The 14475-nt window shown below is 31.6% G+C and overlaps 1 protein-coding gene across 1 annotated transcript; it reads left to right on the top strand.

Annotated features, from left to right (window-relative positions):
• The first annotated feature begins 460 nt into the window (after positions 1-460).
• Positions 461-7329, top strand: LOC123305176 (sodium-dependent phosphate transporter 1). Its single transcript, XM_044886810.1, has 7 exons — positions 461-729; positions 1812-2054; positions 2582-2932; positions 4430-5015; positions 6069-6254; positions 6337-6510; positions 7230-7329. Exons 1-7 carry the CDS (start codon positions 522-524, stop codon positions 7324-7326), a joined length of 1845 nt encoding a protein of 614 aa, XP_044742745.1. The 5' UTR covers positions 461-521; the 3' UTR covers positions 7327-7329.
• Positions 7330-14475: the final 7146 nt, after the last annotated feature.

The raw sequence follows: 14475 nt of genomic DNA, 5'->3' as shown, positions 1-14475 counted from the left end.
GACCTACAGGCGATCAAAGCTACACATATATTATAGTTATAGTCTATGATTACCTTGTGTGATATGTGTATGGTAGGGGGTGGGTGTATTGTACGACAAATCACTATTAAGACGGTAGTCATATTCTATAACTATAATATATGTGTAGCTTTGATAGTCCATAGCTCAAAAACTACTACTTTTTTAAAGGAGTGAGAGCTTTAGATCCGAAAGATCCGAAGAACATTTTGGAGTCAGTTTGAAAAAGTTTTATCGAAAGCCATTTTCTTATGCAATCGGACCGGGTCCTTTAACTTTAATGAAACAATAAAGTTACTCTTTAGTTTTCCATAACTAATTTAAAAATCTATTTCAGATTAACACAAAACCAACAACCAAAAAACATCTAATCAAAATGGAATAACAAATCGCCATTAACAAATTTTAATTTAGTTTTTTAACATCTTAACAAAAAAAAAAAATAACAACCATATACACATTTTACAATATCAAATAAAAATCATATTTTAGAAGTAACAAATATGATATCACCATCTATAGAACCCTATAGTCCAAATTTAATATGGCTTGTTGTTGTTGGTTATATCATCGCATTTATACTAGCATTTGGTATTGGAGCTAACGATTGTGCAAATTCATTTGGAACGAGTGTTGGTGCAAAAGTACTAACAATAAAACAAGCATGTATATTAGCAACAATATTTGAAATCGCGGGCGCTTCATTAATTGGTAAAATATTTGGTTTTTATTTTTAACTATAATTAAATCGTTAATGTAAATAGTACTAGAGATGGTAAAAGGTCGATCTTCATCCATCTGATAATCAGATGAGATACATTTTTTATGAAATTTTATTGATTTTTAAACACTAATATCATAGTTTTTCTATCGAAAAGTGTTCATGGCTATTTTTAATTAAATTAATTTTAATCAACTTTTTCCATGAAATTTTTCTTTTCAGGCAAGCCTATATCATTATTTTCGTAATTAAATAATCTCTTTTCTGATACCAATTTCGATTGCTTAACAGATCGGTGTAGATTTGTTCATATATCAAATATCATATGAACAGGTAACAATATACGTCAATATACGTAACTACACCGATTTGCTAACCAATCGAAATTGATATTGGATGAAAGATTTATGGAAAAAATTGATTATTAATTTAATTTAAAATTTTTAATTTTTGATGCCGAAATCGGGCCTCGAAAAAAGAGCATATTTTGTGATGCAGAAACACTCAATTTTAACGGAATTATAACCATCGTTTCACGAAAGAAAACAACTGAAAATATTGCACTTAAAATGCACTTTTTCGAGGCACGATTTCGGCATCAAAATTTTCATGATATTTCAAATTGAGAGTAGAAACCGTATCTTTCTACTATACATAGAAGAAAAAAAGGTAGTTTTAGGGATGTTTTTCGTACTATCGGGGGTTGAATCGTATATCTTAAAACTCTTCGTAATTTTTGTTCTGGCATAATTACGCATCAAACTAAAAAAAATCCCATCAAGCATGAATAAAAGTGAAAAGGGTAGTTTTAGAAGTGTTTTATGATTGGTTCACCGTACAAACTTTCATCCCCTATTTCACCCCCTTAAAGTTGTATTTTCTCGACAAAAAGTATCCAATGTCCTTTTCTAAGATCCCATCTATCTCTAAAACGGAAACAATCAAAATTGGTTCAGCGGTTTAGACGTGAAATTGTAACAGACAGACAGACAGAATTGCTTTCACATTTATAGTATTAGTTAAGATACTTACTTACCTCTATATTTTTTATTATTATTTTTTTTTTAAACAGGTTATACTGTGTCAGATACAATACGAAAAGGTATATTAGATCTTAGTCAATATAAAAATCAAGAATTAGATTTAATGCTTGGTTGCATATCAGCTTTAAGTGCAAGTGCGGTATGGCTTATACTTGCAACCTTTTTAAATATGCCCATATCTGGTACACACAGTATTGTTGGCGCAACAGTTGGTTTTAGTTTAGCTGTAAAAGGTCTAAATGGAATACAATGGATTCAAATACTTAAAATAGGTAAGTTGAGAATTTTATTCATCTGTTTGTCCATCCATTCGTAGATAATAATGATAATAATAATAGCGTATTCTAGAGCTACAAAGTGTTTTCAAAGTCAGAAATGAATAAAATTGTTCCACGCGCTTAATCACAAAAATGTCAAAAAATGATTTTTAAACCATTAATGTCAATAATAAGTTACGTGTTTTATTTGCTATTGATAACTAGGCGTTGCAACTCCGCCAACTGGCGATAATAACTCATACTAGTTAAAACAGCAAGTAGACCCGTTTACAATAGTTCCAATTTAGACCACTAGACTTTTTATCATTTATCAATACAATAAAATCTCAAATAAATTATAAATTTTAAAAACATTTTGAACAAAATTTAAAAGGAAATAATAAAATATAGAAGTTTTTCTTTAAATTTAAATGAAAATAAGATTCTCTTTCTTTGATTTTTCTCCGACGCCATCGTAATTCGTGAAAGAAGCCTATAATTTATTAAATTTTAAAATTTTAATATTTGATGATTTTTTTTAGGATCATCATGGTTTATTTCACCAGTTTTAAGTGGTTTAATTTCATCGTTAATTTATTTATTTATTTATTATGCAATTTTAATACGAAAAAATCCAACTGAAGCTGGTTTATTATGTTTACCATTTTTTTATGGTTTTACTGCAATTGTAAATATCTTTTCCATTGTTCATAATGGACCACGTTTATTATATATGGATAACTTACCGTTTTGGTTAGCTGTTGTAATTAGTTTGTCAGCGGGCTTTGTAATTATGGCATTAGTTCAATTATTTCTTGTACCATGGCAAAGGAAAGTTATGAAAAAGCGAAGAGCATCAGCACAAGTCAATTTTTCAATTGGTGAATCAGCAGGTAAATAACTTTCAATTTTGATAAAGTATTTTATTTTTAGTCTTTAATAAAATGGAATATGTTGGGAAATAGTGTGGAAATTTTAATTAAAACAAATATTAATTTCACTTTAAAATAAACTATTTTATTTTAATTTAATTCAACACGAGAGGTTAAGGATGTTCCAGCATGGTATTTGCAGTTTAAAGCAATGGTACAATTTTTTTTCGACAGAATTTAACGAAAAATTAAATTTAAGAATTTAATAATGCTTACTATTAATTCCCAAAGTTTCAGAAATTTTGACCGTTTAAAATGGGAAATAATTATGCCAACGTCCCAATTTCGATCAATTTACGTCAAAATTAATATCTCGAAAGTGAAAATTAATTTCTAAATTTTTTTTTTAGAATTGTATTGTATAAACATTTTTTTCTACTTTTTCTTCAATATATAATAATATCATAAAAAATAGTTGGAGAGACCGGACATTTTACATGCTTTAAATGGGACATGACCCTCAAAATCGCGAACTTTGTCTTTAAATATCTCGCGATCTAAACGGTCAAAAATTATGAAATTTTAGGAATTCATAAATAAAGCTATTATAAACCCGAGAAAAAAAATTCGGCCAAATCTGTCGAAAAGTGATTTCATGCTGGTACTACCTTAAGGCTTATAAAGTTTACTCAAAAAAATAAGTTTTTGAACTTTTATTAGGGGTTGAATTGTATTAACATCTCATTTTGGACCTCGGGTTGAATTGTATTAACATCTCATTTTGGACCTCTATCCTCTCCTTGTGTTGTAAACTTTGACATTAAGTACATTTTTAAGCATTCGGGGGTTTCCATACGTTATGTATGTAGCCAAACCATTCAATTCTGCGAGCTTCGATGAAGCGGACAATGTCTTGATTTTATAAAATGTTATTTATCTCCGTGTTGTATCGGATTCTCCATTCGTTATTCGTTTATCTCCCTGATTACCTTCTGATTATCTCCTTTTAAAAAAAAATCGAAGAAATCATAATCATAATGTTTGTTTCAAAAGATGCAACTTAGATAAAAAGAAGTTTTGATCGAAAAAAGGCACTACTCAGTTTCTTAATTATTCTTGGAAATGATTTTTATCCATACCAGAGGAAAACAACTTTTCTGATTTTAACAAATTTTACCCCTAAATTTGGCTTATTTGCCATTTTGAGGTTCGAGTTTTTGCAGGGTAGACTGAAAAATTGCTCCGATATATCATATATGATTCCCTTCCTTCGTATTTGATTCACTTGATATCTCAGAAACTCCTCGGCTAATCGAGTTTTTGCAATTTTCCCAAAATTTAATTTTTTTGGGATATACCCGTCTTACTATGATATACGCGACTGTGTTTTGTCTTATGGCTAAAAGTTAAAAGTTATTTGTTATTTACTGAAAATAATTAACTATATTTTTTTGGATGGGAGAATTACTCCGATTGTTCCTCTGTGGCTGCGCTTATGAAAATTCAATTGTTTTACAGATCCAACACCTAATGCAAGTCCATCCAAAATGAACAATCGTTTATCACAATTAAGTAACGATGATAAACAATTATCAGTGATAAGTGAATGTGCAGAAATGTTACCATTAAGTCCAAATGAAACTACTACAAAAAATATCAAATATACATTTTGTGAAAATAGTGTGACACCATCAAAATGTGTTAAATGTAATCAAGATCAATTATACTGTAAATGTAAAGAAACTAGTAATAATATTGTACCAAAAACTCAACAAAATTTAGAAAATAATAAAAAAAAGGATTCAACCACGGCTCAAAAACATATAAAATTACTTGAAAATGAGACGACAACATTAATGACACCAAATACTAGTACAATGTTATTAATATCGGATAAAAAGACGTCGGCATCATCGGCAACATTACAAAATGATAATCAAATATTAGATAGTTCACATGCGAATGGAAATCATAATACACAACCGAATCATCCATTTGAAGAGATTGAAGCGACTCAACAACCAGAAGTTACAAGATTATTTAGTTTTTTACAAATTATGACTGCGATTTTTGGAAGTTTTGCACATGGTGGTAATGATGTAAGGTTTGTAATCAATTTTACTCTACCATGTTCTCAGAAAATTAAATTAATAATGCTGATGTAAAGCACATATTTAGCAAGTGAAGTATCTGGATTCTATCGAAGATAGGAGCGATTAAGGAGCTTTTTTCCGTGATTTCTCTTATTCTGTGCACAATTTGAACGAACATGAATAAAAACTGTTCTGTGTAAATGGTAGTTCAATCGGCAACGTTCCATTAAAAGTCCTAGACTGTTGCATACCTTCCGCGAAATTATGATAATACCATGAACATAATCGTAGTCAAGTTGGTGGTCTCTTCACAATTATTCTTAAAGCTATCACGGATTATCTTGCTACGATAAATACAGGTTTCTGTGCAAGGTGTGCTTGGACAGAAAAGAGTTATCTTTCATTCTCCCAAGGAGTTCCTTAATTCAGAAAAGCCAAGTATGCGATTCTAGCTGACTGTGCCGGGTGACTCAGTTCTTCGAAGCATTCACATGTAATTCAGCCTCGGAATCTTGAAACCTGAAGTATCACCTGACTGTTAAAGATGCCCTGTTGTATTTTTTCGGATTGATAATTAAACACCATTGACGATAACGAGACGGATAATTCTAACTCTAAATATGCGGAGGAAATAGCAGTAATGTCCCTAATAGAGCATTGCTATGGAATTCACAAAACTGCACGATTTCTAGCAAGAAATACAGGTTCCTAAAAAAATGATACATTAATCTACACAAAATTTTAAATCTCTGGTGTGTCTTGGTTGCTTAATCGTAGGTCACTATCTAAGAATCCATAGATCAGTATATAGAAATGCATGCGTCATGTGAAAAACGAACCCAGCACACTCTTGTACCATTTCCTCAAGTTAAGTACAGTCTGAATTCTCTTCCCATGAATTTGAATTCCTAAGGCGAAAGATTGCTTTCATGGTATTGGCATCAATCAAACAAATCTTGCGTGTTAATCAACCAGATAAAATAACAAAAATCTCGAATACAATTTTATTATTGTCAGAAGGTAGTTAAATTTCATTTTATTGACAATTTTATTTTTTATTCTAGCAATGCCATTGGTCCATTAATAGCTCTATGGTTGATATACACCGAAGGGACTGTAGAACAAAAATCAGAAACACCGATATTTATTTTACTGTATGGAGGACTTGGTATTACAGCTGGTTTATGGATTTTGGGACGCCGTGTTATCCAAACTGTTGGTACTGATTTAACAAAAATTACTCCAACAACGTAAGTATTGATTTTATTATTTAAAGAATTTTAAAATAAAGAAATCCAAATTTAATTAAACTTCGGAATTTTTGTTTTTTAGTGGATTTTCTATTGAACTAGGTTCAGCGTTCACAGTATTATTAGCAAGTAAAATTGGCATTCCAATATCAACGACACACTGTAAAGTTGGATCAGTTGTTTTTGTTGGTATGGCGAGTGCAGTTACTACAAAAGTCGGATCACCGACGAAAGTTGTTGATATGGGATTATTTAGGTATATAGATACATTTTCAGTAATTGAATTTAGCACATCTAGAAATTTATTATGAACTACTACTTGCTTGTTCAAATATATTTGAATTACCGTGCGTTATTTTTTGAGGAAGTTGGGTACTATTACAAAAGCAACAGTAACATAGAAAAGCGCTCAGAGAAGAAGTACAAAGGAAATAGTTTAAGAATTAGCTTTGAGTCTATTTATGGGGGTTTTGAATCTATCCTGCGTACGCTTTTTTTTTGTATTTTTGTTATTTTTCATCGGATGAAGGAAGCTATTCCTACAAATAGTGCATATTATGGCTCGCATTTTTTAGATTGATAGTCATTGATGACAACGAATCATTCCTTGCCAATCCTTCTTAGATCCTTCATGATTAAGAGCTTAACAAGAGTGTTTCGAGAAAAAAAATCACTAAGGGAACTTACTTTATTACAAATACAATCACGTTATGCAATGCCCTATGCTTGAAGCATTGAGTACCACAGTTCCACTTTTTCCAAGCAACCTTTTTGACAATATTCACAATAATATCGTTTTTGTCTAAAACTTCAAAATCCTAGAAAAGGACGATTTTCCGGCTATTTGAACGTTATACCATTTAATGAACTTCTGCTGTTATAACTTGGAGCACCCTGTATATTTTATTAATTTTAATTCATAAAATTCAAGAATTATTAAATATTGATTATTAATGTGATAATAATTTATTTCAGGAACATAATATACGCTTGGATAATAACAGTTCCCATGACGGCTGCATTATCAGCAGGTTGTATGGTCGCACTAAGAAGTATAGCTTATTCGTTTTAAAAATAGATTCAAATAAATATTTTTAAAAATTTAGTCAAATTACTTTCGATTATTTTTAAGATTCGTGAATATTTATTAAAAATGAAAAAAAAAATTTTAAATTAAATCGATCATCGAAATTTTATTTTATTTTTGTCACTTTTCTTCAATCTAATCAAATATTCTCTCATGTACCATCTTTTCATGAAGTCAGAGGTCAGTGGTCGTTATATATACTGGGAAAATTTTCGACTATCTCTTCCAACTACTCCCTCGGTGAACAGAGAATAAAAAAACAACTGAGATGTCTTCGATGTATGTCGTCAAATTAGTGTCTACTTGACGCCAAAGTAACCTCATTGTGCATTTTACATATACAGAGTGGACCATTTAGAGCTATAATAGATTAAAATGATCAACCCTATATATAGCGCATACTTAGGAATTAAGTTGACGACAATTCAAATCTTTGACGGCACAGATCGAACACAGCTTCGGTTATTTCAGTTCTTATTAAAAGTTAATAAAAGAAAAGATAAAGATTACGCTCAGAAGATATGATCGTTCAGTGAATGCTCAAAGAATCAGGCGCGGATCTAAGAGGGGTCACATAGGTCATGACCCCCCCCCCCCAAAACAGCCCGCATTTCAAAAAAAAGAGCTGAATCAATATTTTACAAACCGAAAAACAAAAAAAAATCTTTGTTTATTTGGTTTTTTTGTTATTTTATTGAAAAACAAAAATCCTACGGACGGTTGTGTGTCATTTGAGGGTAGACAAGTATGTCTGGCCAAGTATTTAGCAGAAACAATTTACGTGAAATTTTTTCTACAGTAAAACGAGTGACGTTAATGCAAGACATAAAATTTATTGCACAATATTTTGAATATGTGATGTATATTGTTTATTTATAACATTAGTGATAATTTGGGAACATTTTAATGTTCGTTTCTATAATAGAGGTCATGAAATCGAAAATTTTCTTAGCTTGTACCAGGTGGTGGAAATATAATAGATCTTTCAGACCGAAGTGTGATACAATTTCTACAGATAATTTATTAATTTAATATTCGTTTCAGTATCATATTAATAACTGTTCGTCCATCGCATGAAAGTTCCAAACAGAGTTGTTCGCATCGCGGCGTTGTGCGTCAATATTAATTGTTTACAGCGTGGTCGCATTACATTGTGACAGTTTATAAGTGCGATGATTTTCCTTAAAAAAATTCATATATCATAAATAAAAATATGAATTAGCTTGATAACGGACGTATCGTCAAAGTAAATTTTTAATAACTAAAGCTCTCATAAATAATTCGATATAGTTCAAATAATAAAACCTAGATGGACCTACGGTTAGCTTGAGTATCTAACAACGCTGTACTCGAAATCAACTACCAGACATTGACCGCGTAATAATTAGAGCACTGCAGTTTTGTAGTTCCTGTACATTTAAAATTAAATATTTAATTTAGAGATATAATAATTGGGATGAAATTTGTTTTCTGACGTTCATGATAATTAGACGAAACCACACAAGCGATGATGAAACTAAACTGAACAAGAGCAGTGTTTTAATAAATCAATTAAATTAGTCGATGGTGGTTCTGAGTAGTTATTGATTTTTGACCACATTGGCGCTGCGATCAAGCATTCCTATACTAACTTCATTATAACTTTTAATATGGTAATGAAATCAAAAATAAAAAACTATATTTTAAATATTTAAATACAAACTACAAAAAACCTATATTTTTAAAACTTCTCGAATACATTTTTTAACTTATATGCTTAAATAAATAATTACGTGAGAATGAAAATTTAAATGAACAGATAATGATAAAAATAATCCAAAATTATATATATTTTAGTATTTATCACAACTAAAATCGATTGTAAAAAAAAAGGAGTCAATGAGTGAAAATTATTTCACATTTTCTTAGGGAAAATAAAGTTGTTTAAAATTTGAATTATGAATAAATGTGTCTACAGAAAAATAACTTTAATTTCGAATATACTTAAAAATAAGAGTTCAGTATGTTAGAACTATTTAATGCTCAAAATAAGTTTTATGTTCTTCGTTAATTTAAATCCTGCTTACATAATCTATAAAAATTTTATTGAACCATTCCTTTTATAAGTTTCATTGATTTTAGTTAAATTATTGAAAGTCATCTTGGTCTTGATCTTTGTGGTTTGAAGTGATTCAAACGTTGTTGAACTTAGATTGCATAATTGGTACTTATTATGATTATAAATATTTACGGCTACTAGTTAACAAAATAGTCAATTACGTATATTTGGGTTTGCCGTATTTAAAAAAAAATTATGTTAAAAATTTTTTTGAAGTAGGGTATCATTGTCAGTAGTAAATAGCCTTCGTGAGGTTGGTAACAAATCAATGTTTAACTATTCAATGCGTGCAGATCCGATTTTTTCGCCGCACAATTAATTAATAATTTATGCCATAATTGAACAGATTTTCGTACGCGACGCTAAATTCGGTTTTGCACACAACAAATAACTCTTAAATTTTATCAGAATTGTATTTTTTAATTTTTGTAACGCTGTTTGTTTGTTAAATTAACTTTAGCTGAATGATGAAAATGATAACGTCATTAATTTGATCTGTGATTAGAAACAAAAAAAAAAAAAAAATTGTTGTATAAACCATTAAAATGTTAAAAAATTTCTTTATTTCGAAACACTAATTTTCTGAACAGTAAACGTTATTCACGTTATTCAGGTGTGGCTACATCAACAGATGTCCTTTTTTTACTTAAATAATTTTCGTTTATTAATTGTTAGTATGTAAATAATATTTTAAAATATAAATTGTTATTATCAAACGTCAATACTTTATTTTAAGGGATGATACTGATGAACTGCTATGATTTTTTGTCATAAACTTTAATGCTAAGAAAGGCTCAATCTAGCCAAAGAAAAAAGAACAACATATGTTAGTATATATGTTTATAAAGTAGGTTAATGTAATAATTTTGGACAGCACAAAATAGACCTTTTCACATTTTTTTTTCTTTTTTTAAAATGAAAGTAAATGTCTTGATAAATGGGCTAATTTCTTTCCCCGATTTGTTTGGAGCCATATGAACGAGAAAACAGACAATGAAAATCATTAAAATTCAAATTGGCGAAAACGATCCGGGAACACACGAAGTTACACGAATGTCGTTGTGACGTCATTTAAAGTTGATAATAATGATATATTAATACGACTGTTGACACTGTTTTATTGTCATTGCTTGTCGGATTGAAATCACAGATAACGAGTGCGGTGGAGCCAAAAAAAATCGCTTTAAATTATTTCAAATATTGTGACTTTTTTACAACTTCTTCATAATGTTTTTATTGTTAAAAATGCGTAATTTTCGAGTTACAGGCTCTACTCCAACAATATTTTCATAAAAAATTAACTGAAATCATTTCTGTTTTTCATGAAAAAGGTCTATTATTTGTAAATGGAACCCTTTAATCCGTATGTATCTTACGATCAAATTTGTTGGTTATTCATTAACATGCCAATATAACAAAGTTAAATTTCTAACACTCCGAATTATTCAACCGACATCGTTGGTGAAATAACTATATTTTTAAGCGTTTTGTGAATGAAGTAATGACGTTTGCAATATTTTATTATTTTCATTAAATCATTTTCACAATTTTTCACAATTATTACTAAAATGAATGCTTAAAAGATTATAAAATATTTTGGCCTAAGCATTATTAAAAAATACTATAGTTAATATAAATAGTTATCGTTTAGAAATAAATATATTTTTTGATGAAAGTGTGGTTGATTGTTTAATAAGTTGTAAAAGACTTTGTGAATGAATTCATAAATATGAAACTCTTCAAAAAAATACGCTTCGAATGTGATACAAATAAAGTAAATTGTCTTGCAAAGCAACGCTTAGTCTAAGGGTGGAGTGGCAAAACAGAAACTTTTTGTCTGGAATTGTTATTTCTGTAGAACAAGTGAACAATTGAAGTGTTGAGCATTCACAACATTCTAATTCACAGAGTTGCAAACATAGAAAACTAAAATTGGATCATTCTTTACTTAGATGAAAATTGGCGTCCGTTTCGATAGCCTTGTCGATTCAATACACTACCCATGGACTTTCTCGTACCAGGAGCGACGTTGAAGCCGAAATTTTGAAGTATTTCGCTTATATTGAAGTACGTAGATAAGCGGTTGAATTAAACATTATCTGTTCTCCCATATTGTAAACTATAATTTGGTGTTTAATGCAATCGATTGTCGAAATAATTTTATTTTTCTGGTGAAAGTATGAATGTGCGAATATAAAAAATTTATTATACAATAATTTTTCGCTATAACTTGTATATGAAATATATTTATTTTATAATTTATTCAGAAAAATTAATCCACAAATTTGCCTTTCGCGTTTGTAAATTTAATATAGACGCTTGTCAGTGACAAAATTCTTAAAATATAAACAAGTATTAAAATGAAATAAATACTACAAATATGTAATTCAATTTAAATGGAACTATGCATATTTATTTTTTTATTATTTTATTATTTAAAATTGTTTTAACTTTATTGATTTTGCATGAATGACGGATCACCGACAACTATTCCTTCACCTCAACAAAGATCATCTGCTATCGATATCTCTTTTTGTTCTCCTCACCTAAGCTTAATTTCGTTCTGGCATACATTAAATGATAGCTATGGTAGCGATCATTTTCCCATTTTAATAACCTTAAATCATCGTCATAATTTATTCCTCCCCAGACATACCCCCCGTAGACAGTTCGAGAGAGCAGATTGGCCTCTGTTTTCTCGTACTGTAGACGACTTTCTTCCACCCCCCACATCCGATAATAATCCCTTGGAATGGTATTCCAGTTTTCATCAAAGTTTGGTCTCTGCTGGGGATATAGCCATTCCAAATTCCAAATGTCCTAAAAAACCGTTTTCCCCAACACCTTGGTGGGATGACGAATGTAAATTGCAAATTCAAACCAGGAAGGAGGCCTTGAGGTCTCTCAAGGCCAATTTTACACAGGATAATTTTTGTAATTTTAGAAGAACCCAGGCACAAACCAGGCGTCTATTTAAGGAAAAAAAGCGGAATTCCTGGAGGATTTTTTGCGAAGGTCTTTCCAGGAGTACGCCTATTAAAGAGATCTGGAATAAGGTTAAGATGTATAGGGGGGCTATCAACCCATATCCTCCTTTTCCATCAAACCAGGGTTGGATCTTAGATTTCTTACAAAATCTGACTCCAGACTTTGCCCTTATACCTATTCAAACCCTGCCCGCCCAAAATGATCATCCTATGGATCGTCCGTTCGGAATATGTGAGCTAAGGGGTGTGTTGTCCGGTCTAGTGGATTCGTCTCCTGGCCCGGATAACATATCCTATAGTATGTTGAAAAACTTGTCGGACAGTACAATATCATCTTTTCTGTCAATATTAAATCAACTACTTAGTAGCTCATCTATCCCCGACGAATGGAGACATACGATGATCATTCCAATCCTTAAACCCAATAAAGACCCTAATATACACCAATCTTACCGTCCCATTGCGCTAGCCTCGTGCGTATCAAAGGTTATGGAACATCTAGTAAAAAACAGGTTGGAATGGTGGTGTGAATACAATAACATCGTTCCACCATACTCACGAGGCTTCCGTAAAAATGCCTCTACCCTAGATAACCTTTCTGTACTCTTGACTGATATCCAGATTTCTCTCTCCGAGAATGGATACCTGGTTTGCTGCTTGATTGACGTGAAAGGAGCCTTCGATAATGTTGACATTAATATTCTCATTAACATTCTCACGTCTCTGTCGGCTCCCCCTGGACTAACTTCTTTCATCTACGAATTTTTAAAAATTCGTCATCTCACCGTCAACTACCAAAATCATTTATCCGGTCCTAGAACTGCATCAATGGGCTTACCCCAAGGTGCAGTCTTGAGTCCCCTTCTCTTCAATATCTATACCTCTGGCTTACAGAATGTAATTCAGCCTCCCTCTCAACTCCTGCAATACGCAGATGATCTTGTCCTATACTCGTCGTCCAAATCCTTACAAACGGCTATAGATAATGTTTCAAACGCTCTAGTTTTACTACATAACCATTTAAGATCTATCAATCTGGAAATTTCTGCTACAAAAAGCTCAGCTCTTGTTTTCACTAGGCACAGATACAATATCGAATCAATTCCGTTTCTCAACACATCCATCCCTTGCCACCCATCCGCAAAATTCTTAGGAGTCCTTTTTGATGGAAAGTTGCAATGGAACTCCCATGTCGAATATATCGTAAGTAAGTGTACTCCTCGAATTAACATCCTCCGTGGCCTCACCAAAGTTTGGTGGGGAGCTGATCAAAGTACTTTACTTATGATATACAGACAAATCATTCGAAGTTTCATCGATTATGGCTCATTCCTCCTATGCCCAATATCAAACCAACGATCCTCAAAGTTAGATAAAATCCAGTTTCAATCCTTGCGTATTGCCCTAGGACAAATGCGCTCCTGTCCTACTAACGCCCTATTGATTGAAGCAGCGGATCCTCCATTGATAGTCCGTCGTCTGTATTTGGCAAAAAAATTTTTCCTCAACCAATATTCCTCTTTATCCCACCCGTTAATTCCAAAACTTGCCCAACTCAACCAGCTTTGTACAAATTCGGCCTACTGGAGAAATAAAAATCTCCCTCTTCTCTTGGTGGCTTATCGTGTATTTGCAGTAATCCCCATTTATCAATCTCTTTTATCTCCCTTCTTCACCTTTGACTTTCCATCCCGATATACGGAAATCCCGGTATTTATTGATTGTGGACTTGACAGCGGACATGCTAACTATGGCTCGCCCTTCGTCAATTCCACTTTCAATGATTACCTTTCCTCAATTCTCCCCAACTATACCCACATCTATACAGATGCTTCTAAGTTGAGTGTAGATTCACGAGTGGGCGTTGCTTTTCATTGTGGTGCGCATTCTGCCACACTTAGTATATCAGAACATTTTTCAATTTTCTCTGCGGAATGCGTTGCCATTTTGGAGGCACTAGCATACGTGGACTCAAACAGTATTAGAAAAACAGCTATAATATCCGACTCGCTGAGTTCTCTCTCGCTTATAAAACAAAATTGCATCACC

Source organism: Chrysoperla carnea, chromosome 1, assembly GCF_905475395.1.
Source record: "Chrysoperla carnea chromosome 1, inChrCarn1.1, whole genome shotgun sequence".
Taxonomy (NCBI): Eukaryota; Metazoa; Arthropoda; class Insecta; order Neuroptera; family Chrysopidae; genus Chrysoperla; species Chrysoperla carnea.
The sequence above is the reverse complement of the archived record's forward strand: the minus strand, read 5'-3'. Positions and strand labels throughout refer to the sequence as shown.

What these genes read in the sequence shown, in the direction of transcription:
- LOC123305176 (XM_044886810.1), top strand. Translation starts at nt 522, where the DNA reads ATGATATCACCATCTATAGAACCCTATAGTCCAAATTTAATATGGCTT. An exon ending in CATGGTGGTAATGATGTAAG is followed by an intron (nt 5,016 to 6,068) that starts GTTTGTAATCAA and finishes TTTTTATTCTAG; the next exon opens with CAATGCCATTGGTCCATTAA. An exon ending in ACAAAAATTACTCCAACAAC is followed by an intron (nt 6,255 to 6,336) that starts GTAAGTATTGAT and finishes TTTGTTTTTTAG; the next exon opens with TGGATTTTCTATTGAACTAG.